Source organism: Symphalangus syndactylus, chromosome 11 (assembly GCF_028878055.3).
Source record: "Symphalangus syndactylus isolate Jambi chromosome 11, NHGRI_mSymSyn1-v2.1_pri, whole genome shotgun sequence".
NCBI lineage: Eukaryota > Metazoa > Chordata > Mammalia > Primates > Hylobatidae > Symphalangus > Symphalangus syndactylus.
This window is the reverse complement of record NC_072433.2, coordinates 135476777-135492676: the sequence shown is the minus strand read 5'-3', so window position 1 is coordinate 135492676 and position 15900 is coordinate 135476777. Positions and strand designations below refer to the sequence as shown.

Sequence of the window (15900 nt, the reverse complement as noted above, 5' to 3'; positions counted from 1 at the left end):
CCCCACGGGCTCCTCCCTGCCGCCGCGGCCCCCCGGTTGCTGCCCCGATGCGCGGCGCCCGGAGCCGGGGCCGAGTCGCTGCCGCAGCTGTTGGGGCTCCCGGGCCAGGCGACGCCGCCGTCGCCCGTGCCCCTCCCAGACCCCACCGGCCGCATGGAGCCCCCGGAGGGCGCCGGCACCGGAGGTGAGTTCAGCCTCAGCCCCCGAGACCCCCGAGCAGCGCCTCCCCGCAGCGAGCCGCAGCCCCTCCCCCCAGGGCTCACCCTTCGCGGCTCCCGGGAGTCGCGAAGACCCCTTTGGCAGCTCGGGGGCGTCCGGTGGGCCAGGGGCACCTCCCAGGCGCGGTCCCCGCGCGGGGCTGGGGGCACCCAAAGCGAGTCTCCGCCCCCTTGTTCTCTGCGCTCCCGGCCCGGGAAGCCGTGCCCGGCACGCTCCTTGGTGGGTGGCCCGGAGTTTCGTCCTGAGCCCCCTCCCAGCCAAGCCAGCCGGTGACCCGGGGAGCGGGGGAGGGGCGTTCCGGGGCTGGAGTTTGGGGTCCCTGTCGGTGGGGCGTGGGGGCGACGCTGGCCGCTTGCAAGCGCGTCCGCTTTGTTCGCCCAGCCGCGAGTCCCGGGGGGCGAGGGCCGTAGACCGCGGGCAGGGATCCTGCCAGGGGCGAGGGGCTGAGATGGTCTTGCTGGGGGCGTGGGGCATGCGCGGGCTCGGCCTGCCGGGGGCTCCAGATCTGCAAGGGTGGCTGGTCCGGGAGCGGCCCGGGCGCACGCTCAACGGGGAGGGTAGGTGCGCGTGGAGCGCTCCCTGCCCTGATGGTGGAGGCCTTACTGCAGGACCTTGGAGTCGGTAACGGGAAGCTCTCAGAACCTTCCCCCTTCCCAATCAGAGCCTTTTCCGAAAGGGCTTTCGGGGTTCCATTTGCCTAGGTAGGAACTTGGATGCAAACTACAGACTCCTCCACCTGCCCAGCCAAGCCCACCACCTCCTGGTTTCCTAGATCTCCCATTCCAGGGAGCCAGCAGGTGCCTGAGGGCACAGGCAGGCCAGCCTGCCACTCTGTAACTACATGGGAACCTCTCAGTCCCCCAGCCACACACAGTGGCATCCTCTGGAGCCCGAAGGGCTGTCCCCGGGAGGAGCAGGTCCACCCACCCTGTGTATCTGCACTCCAAGGTGTAGGGACGAATGCCCCAGGGCTGGTGGGTTTGGGTTTTGATTTGTCATTTGTGGGAGGGACCAGGGCTCTTTCTTAACACTGATAGTCCCAGGCCCTTGGGTATTCCCAGTAGCAGCTTTGTGGACATAGGAAGCCTGGAGGTTGGGAGTGAGGGCTTGGGGGCCTCAGAGCTGTTTCCAGCTGTGAACTGTGGGCAGTCAGGCTCCTGTGAGCCTCAAATTCCATGTCTGTCAGTGGAGACAGCTCTGCTTCCCCTGCAGGGCTGTGGGAGCCCAAGGCATTTGGGAGTGGAGGTTAATCTCTTCTCCTACCTCCTTTGGGAAAAAAGGAGGACTTCCCAGCAGCTTAAAAGGCAGAGAAAGCAGGTTCAGTTTCTGAGCCCATCACTCACTGGCTGGGGGCTTCAGATACCTGACTCAATCAGTGCACAGGTAGTTAGTGGGAAGATAGGGCCCTGTCCACTGAGGGCTCACGCTCTTGACACCAACGCCTGTTTCCTTGTCTGCAAAGTGGCCAGTGATGCCTACTTTGTGGAACCTCATGAGATCACACGTTGGTGACTATAACTGTCATAACTTATCACTTACTTTTGAAAACCTTACAAAAGTAGAGGGAATAGCGGGACAAAGGCCCATGTGTGATATCCCAGCCCCCAGGCCCACAGCCTCCTCTCCAGACGACCACCAACCTCCCTTCATTAGTGGTTTGAACCAAATCTAGCCATATTATTTCACTGGTAAATAATTCAGAAATATCTGTAAAATATGATTTTTTTTTTTTTTTTTTTGAGACGGAGTCTCGCTCTGTTGCCCAGGCTGGAGTGCAGTGGCACGATCTTGGCTCACTGCAGCCTCCACCTCCTGGGTTCATGCCATTCTCCTGCCTCAGCCTCCCCAGTAGCTGGGACTACAGGAGCCCACCACCACACCCGGCTAATTTTTTGTACTTTTAGTAGAGACGGGGTTTCACTGTGTTAGCCAGGATGGTCTCGATCTCCTCACCTCGTGACCCGCTCGCCTCGGCCTCCCAAAGTGCTGGCATTACAGGGGTGAGCCACCATGCCCGGCAAAATATGATTTTTTTTTTTTTTTTTGAGACAGAGTCTCGCTGTTGCCCAGGCTGGAGTGCAGTGGCGCGATCTCGGCTCACTGCAGGCTCCGCCCCCCAGGGTTCACGCCATTCTCCTGCCTCAGCCTCCCTAGTAGCTGGGACTACAGGCACCCGCCACCACGCCCAGCTAATTTTTTGTATTTTTAGTAGAGACAGGGTTTCACTGTGTTAGCCAGGATGGTCTCAATCTCCTTACCTCGTGATCCGCCCACCTCGGCCTCCCAAAGTGCTGAGATTACAGGCGTGAGCCACTGCAACCGGCCCAAAATATGATTTTTATAAAGCATTATTAAAACAATATTTTTGCACCTAAAGGAATTAATGATTTCTTAATATGAAATGTACAGAACACGAAGGTGCACGTGTGCACAGGAATGTGACATGTGCCCTCTCTGAGGGCCCCACCTGGAAGTCAGGGCTGTAACCCACCCCAACTCAGTCTGCCCGAGGGTCCACAGGCAGAAAGAGAGGGATCCTTAGGAGGCTGAGAATCTAGACAGGACCACTCCAGCATCCCTGAAATACTTTGGGGGTCCAAATCCAGAGAGGAAGGTGCTGGGGGAAGGGGGGCAGGTAGTCCCTGCCTCTGCGACCATCTCTCCTTCCAGCCATTTAGTTTATGATATTCATTCATTCACTTCATTAGCTCATCCATCCATACAGTGGTGTGTGCCAAGTGCCTCCTCGATGCTCTGGGCAGGGCCCTGGGCACACAACAGGGAACAGGATTTGGGCCAAGTTTCCCAGTCGAGAATGTGCTGGAAAATAGGTCAGCAGCAGAACACAGGGCATCAGCAATCAGCCCTTAGGGAAGCCTAGGGGGGCGGGCTGAGGCACCCCAACTCCTGGCTCCCTCACTGAGGTGCTGCCTCAGTGCCCACTCATCAGCCAGGGCACCAGCAGCCCCTGCAAGGGGGTTGGGTCCCCCTTGATAAGGGCTGTGCTGGGGTAAGGACCAGAACATTGCTGTGACCCCACACTCTGGGGTCTTTCCTGGGGCATCAGAAAACACCTGCTTGCCTCTGCCCTGGCCCTGGAGACCTTGGGGGCTGCCAGCACCCACCCCCATGCCTGCCTGGCATTGAGCCTCTGCTTCCCACCCTGGGAAAAGCAGCAGGTCTCACCCGTGAGGAGTTGTCTCCTTCCCACAAGCTTGTTGAGAGGGTGTCAGACAGGCCTGGGTGATTCCTAGCACAGCTTCTCACTAACCGTGGGCTAGTGGGCTCCTTGATTCACCCTAATTTGTTTACTGCGCACCTACTGTGTGCTAGGTCCCAGGAATGCAGCCATGAACTAGATACAAGCTGCTTAGAGCTGATGCTTCTCGCTCTACCCGGTCCCAGCCTGCTCTGGGGCTGTGCCTGGGGGTCTGGTGTGTGGCTGACTCACAGTGTATATGAGTATCTGTCATTTCCTCCTGGCTTTGCCTATCACCTCCAGCCAAGATCAACCTTTGTTTCCATTGAGGATTGTTTTTTAATTGAGATATTATTCACATATAAAGTTCACCCTTTTAAAGTGTACAACTCACTGTTTTAGTATATTCACAAAATTGTGCGGTCACCACCACTATCTAATTTTATAATATCTTCATTAGCCCCCCAGAAAAAAACCCATACCCATTCTCCCCTTCTCCACTGCCCACCCCCCAGCCTCTGACAGTCACTGCTGGAATCTCTATGCACTTGCCTGTTCTAGACATTTCGTAGGGCGGCGTCACGCAGCATTTGTCCTTTTGGGCCTGCTTCTTTCACTCGAATGAGGTGATGAGGCTCATCCACGTGGTATCCTGTGTCGGTGCCGCCGTCCTTGTTGGGTTGAATCTCACTCCATGGTAGGCACAGACCACATTTTGTTTATCCATTGATCCACCGAGGACATTAGATTGTTTCCACTTTTGGCTACTGTGAATCACGCTATGAACATGCATGTACAGCTGACTCTTGAACAACGTAAGGGTCAGGGGCGCCAACCTCCCTCAAAGTCAGAAATCCACATAGAACTTCTGACTCCCCAAAAACTTAACTGCTAATAGCCTACTGTTGACCAGAACTTTACTGATATGGTCAAAGAACACATATTTGTATGCTGCATGTATTACACACTAGGCTCAATCATTTGAGGACCCACAAGCGTGCCTTATAGCACCTGCACACTCTTCATGCCAAGATCAATCTTGCCCCTCCTGGGGGCTCAGGTCTTGTGTGTCCCTGGTATCACATTCTTCTGGCCAAAAAATTAGTGTCCTGATGGCAAAAGCTGCATCTTCCAAATTTTCCTTCCCCAAAGCCTCAACACAGGCCAAGGCACCAGAGTTTACAGAATAAAGACCAGGCCACTGCCAAAGGGAGATGGGGAAGGATCAGAGTAGACACATGGTGGCTTCAAATGCTTACAGGACTGGATCCCATCAATGCTGACACCATCAGCTACAGATGTGTTGCTGTCTCAGGAATGTGGAAATATGAAAAGATGCTTTTTTTTTTTTTTGAGACAGAGTCTTGTTCTGTCGCCCAGGCTGGAGTCCAGTGGCATGATCTCTGCTCACTGCAAACTCCACCTCCTAGGTTCAAGCGAGTCTCCTGCCTCAGCCTCCTGAGTAGCTGGGACTACAGGCACGCACCACCACACCGGCTAATTTTTGTATTTTTAGTAGAGACGGGGTTTCGCCATGTTGGCCCAGGCTGGTCTGGAACTCCTGGCCTCAAGTGATCCACCCGCCTTGGCCTCCCAAAGTGCTGGGATTACAGGCGTGAGCCACCGCACCCGGCCAAAAACATACTTCTTAAGAGTTAACTATGATATTCATTCCACACAGGGCTGCTGTGCAGCTCCACAGGGCTAGACCTTTGTCCCAGAAGCTGTCTGTGGCCCCTTGGGGCCCCAGGATCTATAATGAGGACTGCTGGCATTCCCATGCCCCTCTCCAGTGCAAGATGGGGAAGGGGATTGCTGTTTGACTGAGATCCTGCTTGGGGCCCCCGTCTCAGCACAAGCAGAGGGTGCCTAAAGACTTACCTCCTGCTGGACTGTGCCCTTGCTGGCCTCATCGTAAAAATGCAGGTATTGGCCAGGCACGATGGCTCACACCTGTAATGCCAGCACTTTGGGAGGCCAAGGCAGGTGGATCATGAGGTCAGGAGTTCGAGACCAGCCTGGCCAACAGGGTAAAACCCCATCTCTACTAAAGATACAAAAATTAGGCCGGGCGCGGTGGCTCAAGCCTGTAATCCCAGCACTTTGGGAGGCTGAGGCGGGCGGATCACGAGGTCAGGAGATCGAGACCATCCTGGCTAACACGGTGAAACCCCGTCTCTACTAAAAATACAAAAAATTAGCCGGGCGTGGTGGCGGGCGCCTGTAGTCACAGCTACTCGGAGAGGCTGAGACAGGAGAATGGCGTGAACCCGGGAGGCGGAGCTTGCAGTGAGCTGAGATTGCGCCACTGCACTCCAGCCTGGGGGACAGAGAAAGACTCCGTCTCAAAAAAAAAAAAAAAAAAAATATTAGCCAGGTGTGGTGGCGCACGCCTGTAATCCCAGCTACTCAGGAGGCTGAGGCAAGAGGATCGCTTGAACCCAGGAGGCAGAGTTTGCAATGAGCAAAGATCGCGCCATTGCCCTCCAGCCTGGCGACGGAGCAAGACTCCATCTCAAAAAAAGAAAAAGGCCGGGCGCGGTGGCTCACGCCTGTAATCCCAGCACTTTGGGAGGCCGAGGCGGGCGGATCACGAGGTCAGGAGATCGAGACCATCCTGGCTAACACGGTGAAACCCCGTCTCTACTAAAAATACAAAAAATCAGCCGGGTGTGGTGGCGGGCGCCTGTAGTCCCAGCTACTACGGAGGCTGAGGCAGGAGAATGGCGTGAACCCAGGAGGCGGAACTTGCAGTGAGCTGAGATCGTGCCACTGCACTCCAGCCTGGGTGACAGAGCGAGACTCGTCTCAGAAAAAAAAAAAAAAAAAAAAAATTCAGGTAGACGCTGTCCCACTCAGTTCAAAACCCTTCAGCAGCTTCTCTCAGCTCACTCAGTGTAGAAACCAAAGTCCTGACGATGTCCACACGACCTGCACACACCACACCTGCCCTGCCTCACAGCCCCAGCTGTCCTCAAATGCACTCTGCTCAGGCCTTCATGCACGTCCCCACCCACCCCCGCCCCGTATCACACAGCTCCCTCCCACCTCCAGGCTCCTCCTCCGAGTCTTGGTAGAGCGCCCTCCCCAGATCTTCCCTAAAATGGGAGCACAGCCCAGCACTGCTCACTGGCACCGACCGCCCCTCAGAAGGACAGGAATCATCTATTTTGTCTATGCCATGTCCCCAGAACAGAGGGCAATTCGGAAGTCTTGGTTGGGTGAATGAGTGAATCAAAGGCTTCGTCTAGATGACGGGCCCCGCCCAGTGAGAGGGGGGCTACAAGGGGAGACTCCACCTCTGTCCCACCTTCCTTCAGAGATCCACTTCCCCCCAGGTCAGGACCCAGGGAACCTAAGCCAGCACGTGGGGGACTTCCTGCTCCCTCTGCTGCAGGCTGACAGGTGACGGCTGAGAGCTCCAGCTGCGTCCGTGGCCAGCCCTGTGCTGCATGCTGGGGACAGATGCTGAGCTACTCTGTGCCTCATCTTCCTCCTCTCAAGTACAAAGCTCAGTCTTCCCCATGTAGCTGGGAATTGGGGGAGGTGAGAATGGAGTTAGTCAATACAGAATGCTGGGACTGTACTAGAAAACCATAAGCCACTGTCTTTTTTTTTTTTTTTTAAGGCAGGGTTTCGCTCTATTGCTCAAGCTGGAATGCGGTGGCACGATCACAGCTCACTGCATTCTTGACCTCCTGAGTTTCAGGCGGCCCTCCTGCCTCAGCTTCCCGAGTAGCTGCCACACAGGTGTGCACCACCACACCCAGCTGTCATTATTAACACAGAACCACCGGCCCCACCCGCCTCTGCGGGTGCTGTCCCCAGAGATTCTCTGCAGAACTGCTCTTGCCCCAGGTTTCCTTGATATCAGGGGGCTGCCAGAGAGGAGGGGCTGGGAGGCCAGGGTGGATGATCGCTTGAACCCAGGAGTTCGAGACCAGCCTGGGCAACATGGCAAGACCCTGTCTCTACCAAAACAATTTTAATTAGCCAGGAGTGGTGGTCCCAGCTACTTAGGAAGCTGAGGCGGGAGGATCGCTTGAGCCCAAGAGGTTGAGGCTGCAGTGAGCTATGGTTTTACCACTGCACTCCAGCCTGGGCAACAGTGAGACCTTGTGTCTTAAAAAAGAGCGAGAGGCCAGGTGCAGTGGCTCACGCCTGTAATGCCAGCACTTTGGGAGGCCGAGGCAGACAGATCACCTGCAGTCAGGAGTTTGAGACCAACCTGACCAACATGGAGAAACCCCATCTCTACTAAAAATACGGAATTAGCCGGGCATGGTGGTGCATGCCTGTAATCCCAGCTACTCGGAAGGCTGGGGCAGGAGAATCGCTTGAACCCAGGAGGCGGAGGTTTCAACGAGTCAAGATCGCACCAATGCACTCCAGCCTGGACAACAAGAGTAAAACTCCATCTCAAAAAAAAAGAGAGAGAGAGAGGAGGGGAGGGGGTGCCCCTCAAGACAGAAGGAGGGGCAGGGAGGGACAGAGGTGGAGCTGATGGCTACACCCCAGAGTGCTGCTCTGGGGTGAGGGTGCCCACGGAGGGCATGCCTGGCCTGTAAACCTGGGGAGGTAAGAGCCCCTGTAGCCTTCCTCAGCTGGGGATCCTGACAGCAGGGCCTCCTGGCCGGTGACTGACATCCCTGCACATTGGTTCCCCACTCCTACCTGCTCTCAGGGCTCTGGGTCAGTGCCTGCTCTGTCCTGTACCTGGCAGGTCTGAGGCCCCTGCCGCACCCTCAGGGCCGGCTGCAGCACCCTCCTGAGACTCGAGGCTAGGACAGAGCTACGCCCTCTGCAGCCACGGCCACCGCTCTGAGCTGTGTGGAAGCATTTTGGAATTGTGACCACAGCACAGTCCAGCAGGACATGAACACACTGTGGGCTGGGGCTTCGGGCTACACTGTCTCTCCTTGAGGAAGGGCCCAAGGGCCAGGCTGGGTCTCCTGGGGGAGTCCCCTCCCCTGGACGCCCCCTCAGCGCTATGGACAGTGGTCAAGCAGGCTTCTTCCTGCTGATGTCCGGGAGGTCCCCTTGCTCACAGCCTTAGAACGGAGTCCACATCTCACGCCCTGTCCCCTGTGCCCCCTGGGCAGGCAGGTATCCATGCTGGGCTTGGGGGTGGGCCAGGACATCAGTAACTTGACCCTTTAGGATGCTCAGAAACCTCATTCCAGATGCCAGTGGAAAGGTGGAAACCAGATTCCACAAGCCCCGTCCAGCCCGCCCAACCCCCAGGCCTGAAATGGGCCACACGATGACACAGCACTCGGCTTCTCAGACAGGAGGCAGGTGGGCCACAAAATGATCACGTGGCCGATGGGGCGAGGGTACACTGTCAGGCCACAGGGCTGCCCCCAGGCAGAGCCTAACACTCAGCTCGCTGCCAGGCCACCTGCCCACAACCACACTGCCCAGCTCTTAAGCCACTGGGGACCTCCCAGCCCTGCACCGGTGCCCCTCACTCAGGAGGCCGGGTACCTGCGGGCCTCAGCTCCCTTGGCTCTGCTGGGGAGGGGTGGGGGTGCACTGGGACAGACGCTGCAGACCCACCAGGCCCACCTGGCAGTATCTAGGCTGCCAGCTAGTGCCATGGGGGAGGACAGGCCCACCCCTCACAGGCAGATGTTGGCGCTGTGAATCCCAGCTGCAGCCCCCTCAGCAAAAGCCTCATGGCAGCAGCTGCTCCCCTTGGCTTTAAGCACACCCAGCTACGATCAGTGCTCACCACTGAGGGCTGCCAAAAATACCCCATAGGGTCCTCGGGGTGCTGCTGGCGGCAGCGGGAGGGCACCTGTCCATCTGACAAGCGTGCGCCAGGCACCCACTCAGGTGGGAGGTGCTGGTGTCCCCAGAAGGCCCCTGCCACGCAGGGTCCAGGAAGCAGCTGAGGGAAGGAGGGCCCTCTGGAAACGGGTTCCTGCAGGGGTAATGGGTGGGGGGAAGAAAGCGAGTGCTTTGTCTCTTCCCTAAGAGATGGACCTGCAGGGCCTAGGGCCAAAGGGGGAGCATGCACCCAGGGACAGGCCTGACTCTGGCTAACAGGGCTCACTGGCTGCCTGAGGCAAGTGAGGTGGCTGCTAGGATGACGTGGCCCTGGATGAGGGTGAGCAGCTGGGGAGGGGGGCTGAGGGGATCTGTGGAGGGATGGACATAAGAGTCGCCAATGTCCCTGGCTTTGGGTCAGCAGCCAAGGGGCCTCCTGCTCTCATCTGACAAAAGAATAGTTAAGTATAAAAAAGAAACAGTTGGGCCAGGCTCAGTGGCTCATGCCTGTAATCCCAGCACTTTGGGAGACCAAGGCGGGTGGATCACGAGTAAAAATTTTTTTTTTTTTTTTTGAGACGGAGTCTTGCTCTGTCGCCCAGGCTGGAGTGCAGTGGCGCAATCTCGGCTCACTGCAAGCTCTGCCTCCCGGGTTCACGCCATTCTCCTGCCTCAGCCTCTCCGAGTAGCTGGGACTACAGGCGCCCGCCACCACACCCGGCTAATTTTTATTTTATTTTCTTTTATTTTTAGTAGAGACGGGGTTTCACCGTGATCTCGATCTCCTGACCTCGTGATCCGCCCGCCTCGGCCTCCCAAAGTGCTGGGATTACAAGCGTGACCCACCGCGCCCGGCCGATCACGAGTAAAAATTAAAAAAAAAAAAAAAAATTAGCTGGGTATGGTGGCGGGCACCTGTAGTCCCAGCTACTAAGGAGGCTGAGGCAGGAGAATCACTTGAACCTGTGAGGTGGAGACTGCACTGAGCCGATATCACGCCACTGCACTCCAGCCTGGTGACAGAGCGAGACTCTGTCTCAAAAAAAAAAAAAAAAAAAAAGTACAGTTACATTTGTGAAAAAAAATGAGGCCAGGCTTCGTGGCTCACACCTTGTAATCTTAGCGCTTTGGGAGGCCGAGGCGGACAGATCACCTGAGGTCAGGAGTTCAGCCTGGCCAACATGGTGAAACCCCATCTCTACTAAAAATACAAAATTAGCCGGGCGTGGTGGTGCGTGCCTGTAATCCCATCTACTCATGGGGATGAGGCAGGAGAATCGCTTAAACCCAAGGGGCAGAGGTTGCAGTGAGCTGAGACTGCGCCGAGATTGCACCACTGCACTCCAGCCTGGGTGACAGAGGGAGACTCTGTCTCAAAAACAAACACAAAAATTAGCAGGCAGGCATGGTGGCGGGTGCCTGCAATCCCAGCTACTCGAGATGCTGAGGCAGGAGAATTCCTTGAACCAGAGAGGTGGAGGTTGCGGTGAGCCGACATCGCGCCACTGCGCTCCAGCCTGGGTGACAGAGCAAGACTCCATCTAAAGAAAGTAAAAAAAATAAACATGGGAAAAACCTGGAAGAATATTTGCGAAACTGTGAGGTGTGGTTGGTGGCTAAGGGATCACAGAATGGCAGGCCTGCCTATTCCTCCTGGTTTGTAACTTTCATTTAATGAGAATGTATCATTCTGTACTCAAATACAACATCAGTTTTTAAAAGGAAAAGTCAGTCCACAGTGGAGAGGGGCTGTTCTGCTTTGAAGGGGACCAAGAGGCTGGACATGGAAATCCACGGGCGATCCTTCAGGGGACCCTGGGCCAAGCTAGAAATCAGAGGCCAGGACGGCACTGGGGACAGCCACGCGGGCCCAGGAACTTCCACGCCTGCATGTCTGCTTCCACGGACGGCACTGGGATGCAGACACGCGGGCCCTGGGGGAACCTCCACGCCTGCATGGTCTGCTTCCACGGACGGCACTGGGGACAGCCACGCGGGCCCTGGGGGAACCTCCACGCCGGCATGGTCTGCTTCCACGGACGGCACTGGGGACAGCCATGCGGGCCCAGGAACTTCCACGCCTGCATGTCTGCTTCCACAGGTGCTTGAGTACCAAGGGTGATCTGGATCTCAGATTCCTTGTTCACTAGGGAGGCCAGGGCCCAAGGGGAAGGGGCAGCCTCCTTGAAGCCCCCCAGCCCCTTGTCTGGAGTCCAGGTATGAGGCCACAAGCCCAGCCATCCCATCACCTGCTGGTCACTGCCCAGAGTTTCAAAGGACTGGATGTGCCAAGTCCTCACACCCAGCCCCGCGTCCTGGTGGGATGTGGGAGCGCTGTGGATCTCAAGGTGACAGACACCCTGTGTCTTTGGATGCAGAGATCGTTAAGGAGGCTGAGGTGCCGCAGGCTGCGCTGGGCGTCCCAGCCCGGGGGACAGGGGACAATGGCCACACGCCTGTGGAGGAGGAGGTGGGGAGCATCCCAGTGCCAGCACCGGGGCTCCTGCAGGTCACAGAGAGGAGGCGTAAGTACTGCTCCCTGCCCAGCGCACTCTATGGGGACCCCATGAGCTCCCCCAGGAGAAAAGGCAGCAGGGGCCACCTCCTGTCCAAACACTCCCTGGGGGGTCTGGGCCTCAGCTGCACCATCTGTCAAGTGGGAGCCTTCTAGTCATGAGTATACGCAACACTCATCAGATCCTGCTGGTGTGGGCTTTGCGGGAAGCTGTGGTTCACCCACAGCCTTGTGCGAGGACACAGCGCACACTCTCCTAGACCCCCAGGGCTCTGAGCAGCCTCGCGGGCGGGCCTGAGGGCTGACCGCACCCCCTCTGCCCTCAGAGCCTCTGAGCAGTGTCTCCTCTCTGGAGGTCCACTTCGACCTCCTGGACCTCACTGAGCTGACCGACATGTCCGACCAGGAGCTGGCCGAGGTCTTTGCTGACTCGGACGACGAGAACCTCAACACCGAGTCCCCAGCAGGTGAGGCCGGCATCAGGGCTGGGAGGTGTGCGTGGTGGGCTGAGGCCCCTTGGGAAGTCCTGGGATGGCTCCCGTGTGTTTTAGCAAGAATCTATCACCACTTCATTTCACCACGCTGCTATTTGCCCAACTTGAAGCAATTTCCCCATCACAGCTGCTTAAAACTTTACTCTTCAAGTGAGCAACAGAAGGCTAAAGCCACTGTCCCCTCAAAAGCAGAATTTAATGAATATGAATTTTCATCATAAATTGGGCCAAGAACAAAAGGTGGGGGTGATCACCAGCCCGGGCCCCTCCTCAGCTCACTTAACTTCCTCTGATTCCCACGGAAGCGTTGCCATTGGCCTGAAGGCAGCTCCGGTGTCCTCACACTGCGTGCAAGCAGGGCCCCCAGCATGGCCATTGTCATGTCTCCTTCCTAAGCCATGACGAGAGCACAGGACTCACCGCTCATGAGGATGCCACAGCGTGTCCTCAGTCTCTGACAGTGACCAGTGTAGGACACTGACGTGACCTGTGTGAACTTCAGTAACTATGAGAGCATCAGGGCCGAGCCTTCCCCGCATGGGACAGTTTGGCCCAGCCTCTGCTTCCCGACCCCCCAGGCCACTCAGGACCTCATTAGAAGGACCAGCCCCACTGTGAATCCTGCCAGCGGCCAGTTGCTCCCATGCTTCCTGGAGGTGTCAGGAAGGGGTGTCGGCCTGTGTGTCCCGGGCTGCTGCAGCCCCAGGTGTCTGGGAGGGAATGAGGCCTGTCGAGCCAGCCCCCAGCTCACCTCCAGGACAAGGCCATTGCCTGACCCTTGCCAGTTCCCACCAGCTCCATGTTGGCGGCAACTCTTCCCACCCAGCCCATGAGCCCAGACATGGCTGTTGTGGCTGGGGAGGTAGAGTGAGGGGCTCAGACTGCAGCCCACCCGAATCCCCAGCCCCACAGAGCCTGCACCGGGGAGACTCAAGGCCCATGATGGGGCGGAGGCTCCAAGAGGCCTGCAGGGCTGACGGGGGGTGGTTGGCTGAGGTGGGACACCTGCGCGGGGAACAGTTTGGGGAGGCCCCACCAGGGTCCCTTGACCAGGCAGGAGAGGCTCAGCCTCAACTGTACAGTGACGCCGGGAGCACCAGAAAAGACCCTGCTCAGGCCCCACCCAGACCACAATGTCCACCTGTCTGGTGGGGCCAGTGTGCAGTGGGGGCCTCCTGCTAGAGGTAGATGTGTGCATGCCTGGCCCAGGAGGCCGGCGGGACCTGGAGCTCAGCGGCATCCCCCAGGCCTCTCGGCCACACTGAGTTCCCCTTCCCACATCCCCCTAGGTCTGCACCCACTGCCCCGGGCTGGCTGCCTCCGCTCCCCTTCCTGGACGAGGACAAGGGCTGAGGAGAACCGCGAGAAGCAGCCCCTAGGCGACCCCGAGCGGCAGGCCACAGTCCTGGACACGTTTCTCACTGCGGAGAGGCCCCAAGAGGACTAGGCCATCTCCACCTGCCCCAGGTCCTGCAGGGATGGGGTCAGAACACCACGATGGCAGATCTGGGCAGTCCTGACCCAGCAGACACACGTTGCCCGCCCACGAGGCTCCAGCCGTCACCTCCTGACACACACCCTGGGGGCGGCTCTCTGCCCGCCCCAAGACCTGCCTTGTCTGCTGGGCACGAGTCTTCGCCTCACTTGGAGACCAGCCGGCTTTCCTGGGGGACAAACGGGGCCCCTGGATGCCTCTGGGAGCCCCAGCACAAGCACAGCCCAGTGGCCTTACGTCCAGCTTGTTCCTGGGCCCTGCGTCAGGAAGGCAGCGTCACGGAGTCACTGCCGGGAACGTGGTGAGGAATGGAGTGGCCCATGGCAGCCTTGGGGGAAGGGGACCCAGGCCTGTGACAGCCACTCCAGGAACTCCTGGGGCTGCCCCAACCTCGCGTCTTCCTGTGCTACCAAGCTCAGAAGCCAGAGGCGGGTTTGGCTAATGGGACAATGTGCTGTCCAGCAAAGCACACGGAGAAGCGGCCCCAAAATTCCCACCTTGATTTCCATCCTGCCCCTTCTTCTACTCCACGGAGGCGCTGTCTCACTAGGGTCCCCTCCCCAAGGCTCAGCTCTAAGACCTGCACCTGCTTCTCTTGGCCCCTGCGTGACAGACAAGCCCATTCCCTCCTTAGCTCAGAACACCAAATATCACCAGACTGCCTCGGAGACTTGGTGACACCTCCCGGAATGCTCTCGGGGTGGGGCTCACCTCTCCCTGTCCTGCACCCACTACGAGGCCACATCCTCGTTTCTGCTCACATCCCATTGCCCGGCTACATGGCCTGCCCACGGCCCTTAAACTTGCTGGGCAGGTTTGGGGCCCATGGGACCCCGTGGGTCTGTGTCCGGGAGCAGCACAGGAGGTTGACAGGCCCTGCTCCCTCTGCTCTGGGGGTGTCTGGGGGCCCCAGCTCACGCCCTCCCAATGCTTTTGTGCTGAAGCTCACAGAATGGGCTTCTTGCCTGACAGCAAGTCAAAGAATGAGTTTAATATCAAAGTGTAAGCTTACTTTCCATCCCCAAGCCAACCTGCCCCCTGCCCCATTTCCCATGAGCACACTTCTGGGGAAGGGAAACAGGCTCCTGGCCTTCACTGTCAGCAGAGCTTTGGAGATGCCCCAGGCATGCCCTGAGCTCCTTCTGTGTACGGGACTTTAGAGGCGGCACCTGCTCCCACTTCTGAGCCACCCGCTGCCCTTCAGCACTGCTGGCGAACCCAGTTCCTGCCTCAGCCAGGTCTCCTTCCCTGGTTTCCAGTCACACAGAGCCCAGCAGCTTTCTCTTTTCAGTCCCATAAAGGCAGCCTTGTGTCCCTGGCCACACCTCCACCCGCCAGGGTCTTCCTCCCCATCTTCCATCCTTCCTGCTGAGCTTCCACAGAGCTCGTTTGCAAACAGTGGGATTAAAGCATCACTGCGCATTCAAAGGCCTGGCCGCAGTCTCTTCCTTTCCAACACCAGAGTGAACGAGGTGCCTGCTGAGGGGCAGGGGCTGAGCTGCCCTGGGCTCTGTGCCCTCACCATTCCCCAGCTGCAGCAGCCCGAGGGCTCTGCTGTGCTCACTTGGGTCACATCTGGGGGATGAGTGTCCTAGATTTCCAATCCCAAAGTCACACAACAGAAGGAATCATTAAGGAAGTGAAAGTCCCACCCCACGTGCACGTAAAGGTGGCCGGGGGCCAGGGGAGGGAGTCACAGAATCCCGCCCCACATGCACGTAACGGTGGCCGGGGCCAGGGGAGGGAATCACTCCCCAGCAACGGAGTCACTCTCAACACACTCCCGTCCCAGGGGCCACTGGCACTGGTCCTGGGGAGGTACCAGATGAGGCCAAAACTCCTGCCCACTGTCATTACTCATGAAATGAGGTGGCCATGGAGCCTGGCCAGGGCTGACCTGCCTTCTGCCAGGCCCACGGGTCTCTATGTGATTCCCATGCTGGGCTCTGAGGGGAGAAGCCTGGACCTCCCCTCCATGAAGATTCTCAGCCAGGTGTCCTATGACCATGGACCCAGAAACGGCCTCAGTCAGTGATGTATCTTCTCGGAAGGGTGCACAGCTACCGGCAGGTACACGCATTCCACCCCATTCCACCTTCCCTTCTGGCAGAGGGAGGGAGGCAGGCAGGCTGAGAAATACAGGGGCTGAAGGCTCGTGTCCCCGCAGAGTGCACAGACTGCTACAGCACAGAGAGCAGTGCCCGCA

At 57.9% G+C, this 15900-nt stretch overlaps 1 protein-coding gene across 3 annotated transcripts; it reads left to right on the top strand.

The window, feature by feature from the left end:
- The first annotated feature begins 7 nt into the window (after positions 1 to 7).
- DBNDD1 (dysbindin domain containing 1) lies at positions 8 to 15122 on the top strand. Of its 3 annotated transcripts, none has more exons than XM_055232938.2 (4): positions 8 to 184; positions 11569 to 11715; positions 12032 to 12172; positions 13489 to 15122. In XM_055232938.2, exons 1-4 carry the CDS (start codon positions 154 to 156, stop codon positions 13644 to 13646), a joined length of 477 nt encoding a protein of 158 aa, XP_055088913.1. In that variant the 5' UTR covers positions 8 to 153; the 3' UTR covers positions 13647 to 15122. The 3 variants fall into 3 exon arrangements, with proteins under 3 accessions (XP_055088913.1, XP_055088911.1, XP_055088912.1); XM_055232936.2 differs by lacking the exon at positions 8 to 184 and adding an exon at positions 7899 to 8712; XM_055232937.2 differs by lacking the exon at positions 8 to 184 and adding an exon at positions 10219 to 10846.
- The last annotated feature ends 778 nt before the right edge of the window (positions 15123 to 15900 follow it).

Bases quoted from the DNA above. Each gene is read 5' to 3' on its own strand.
- DBNDD1 (XM_055232936.2), top strand. From the start codon at position 8,580: ATGCTCAGAAACCTCATTCCAGATGCCAGTGGAAAGGTGGAAACCAGA. The intron at 11,716-12,031 runs GTAAGTACTGCT...CTCTGCCCTCAG, and splicing joins GCAGGTCACAGAGAGGAGGC to AGCCTCTGAGCAGTGTCTCC. The intron at 12,173-13,488 runs GTGAGGCCGGCA...ACATCCCCCTAG, and splicing joins CAACACCGAGTCCCCAGCAG to GTCTGCACCCACTGCCCCGG.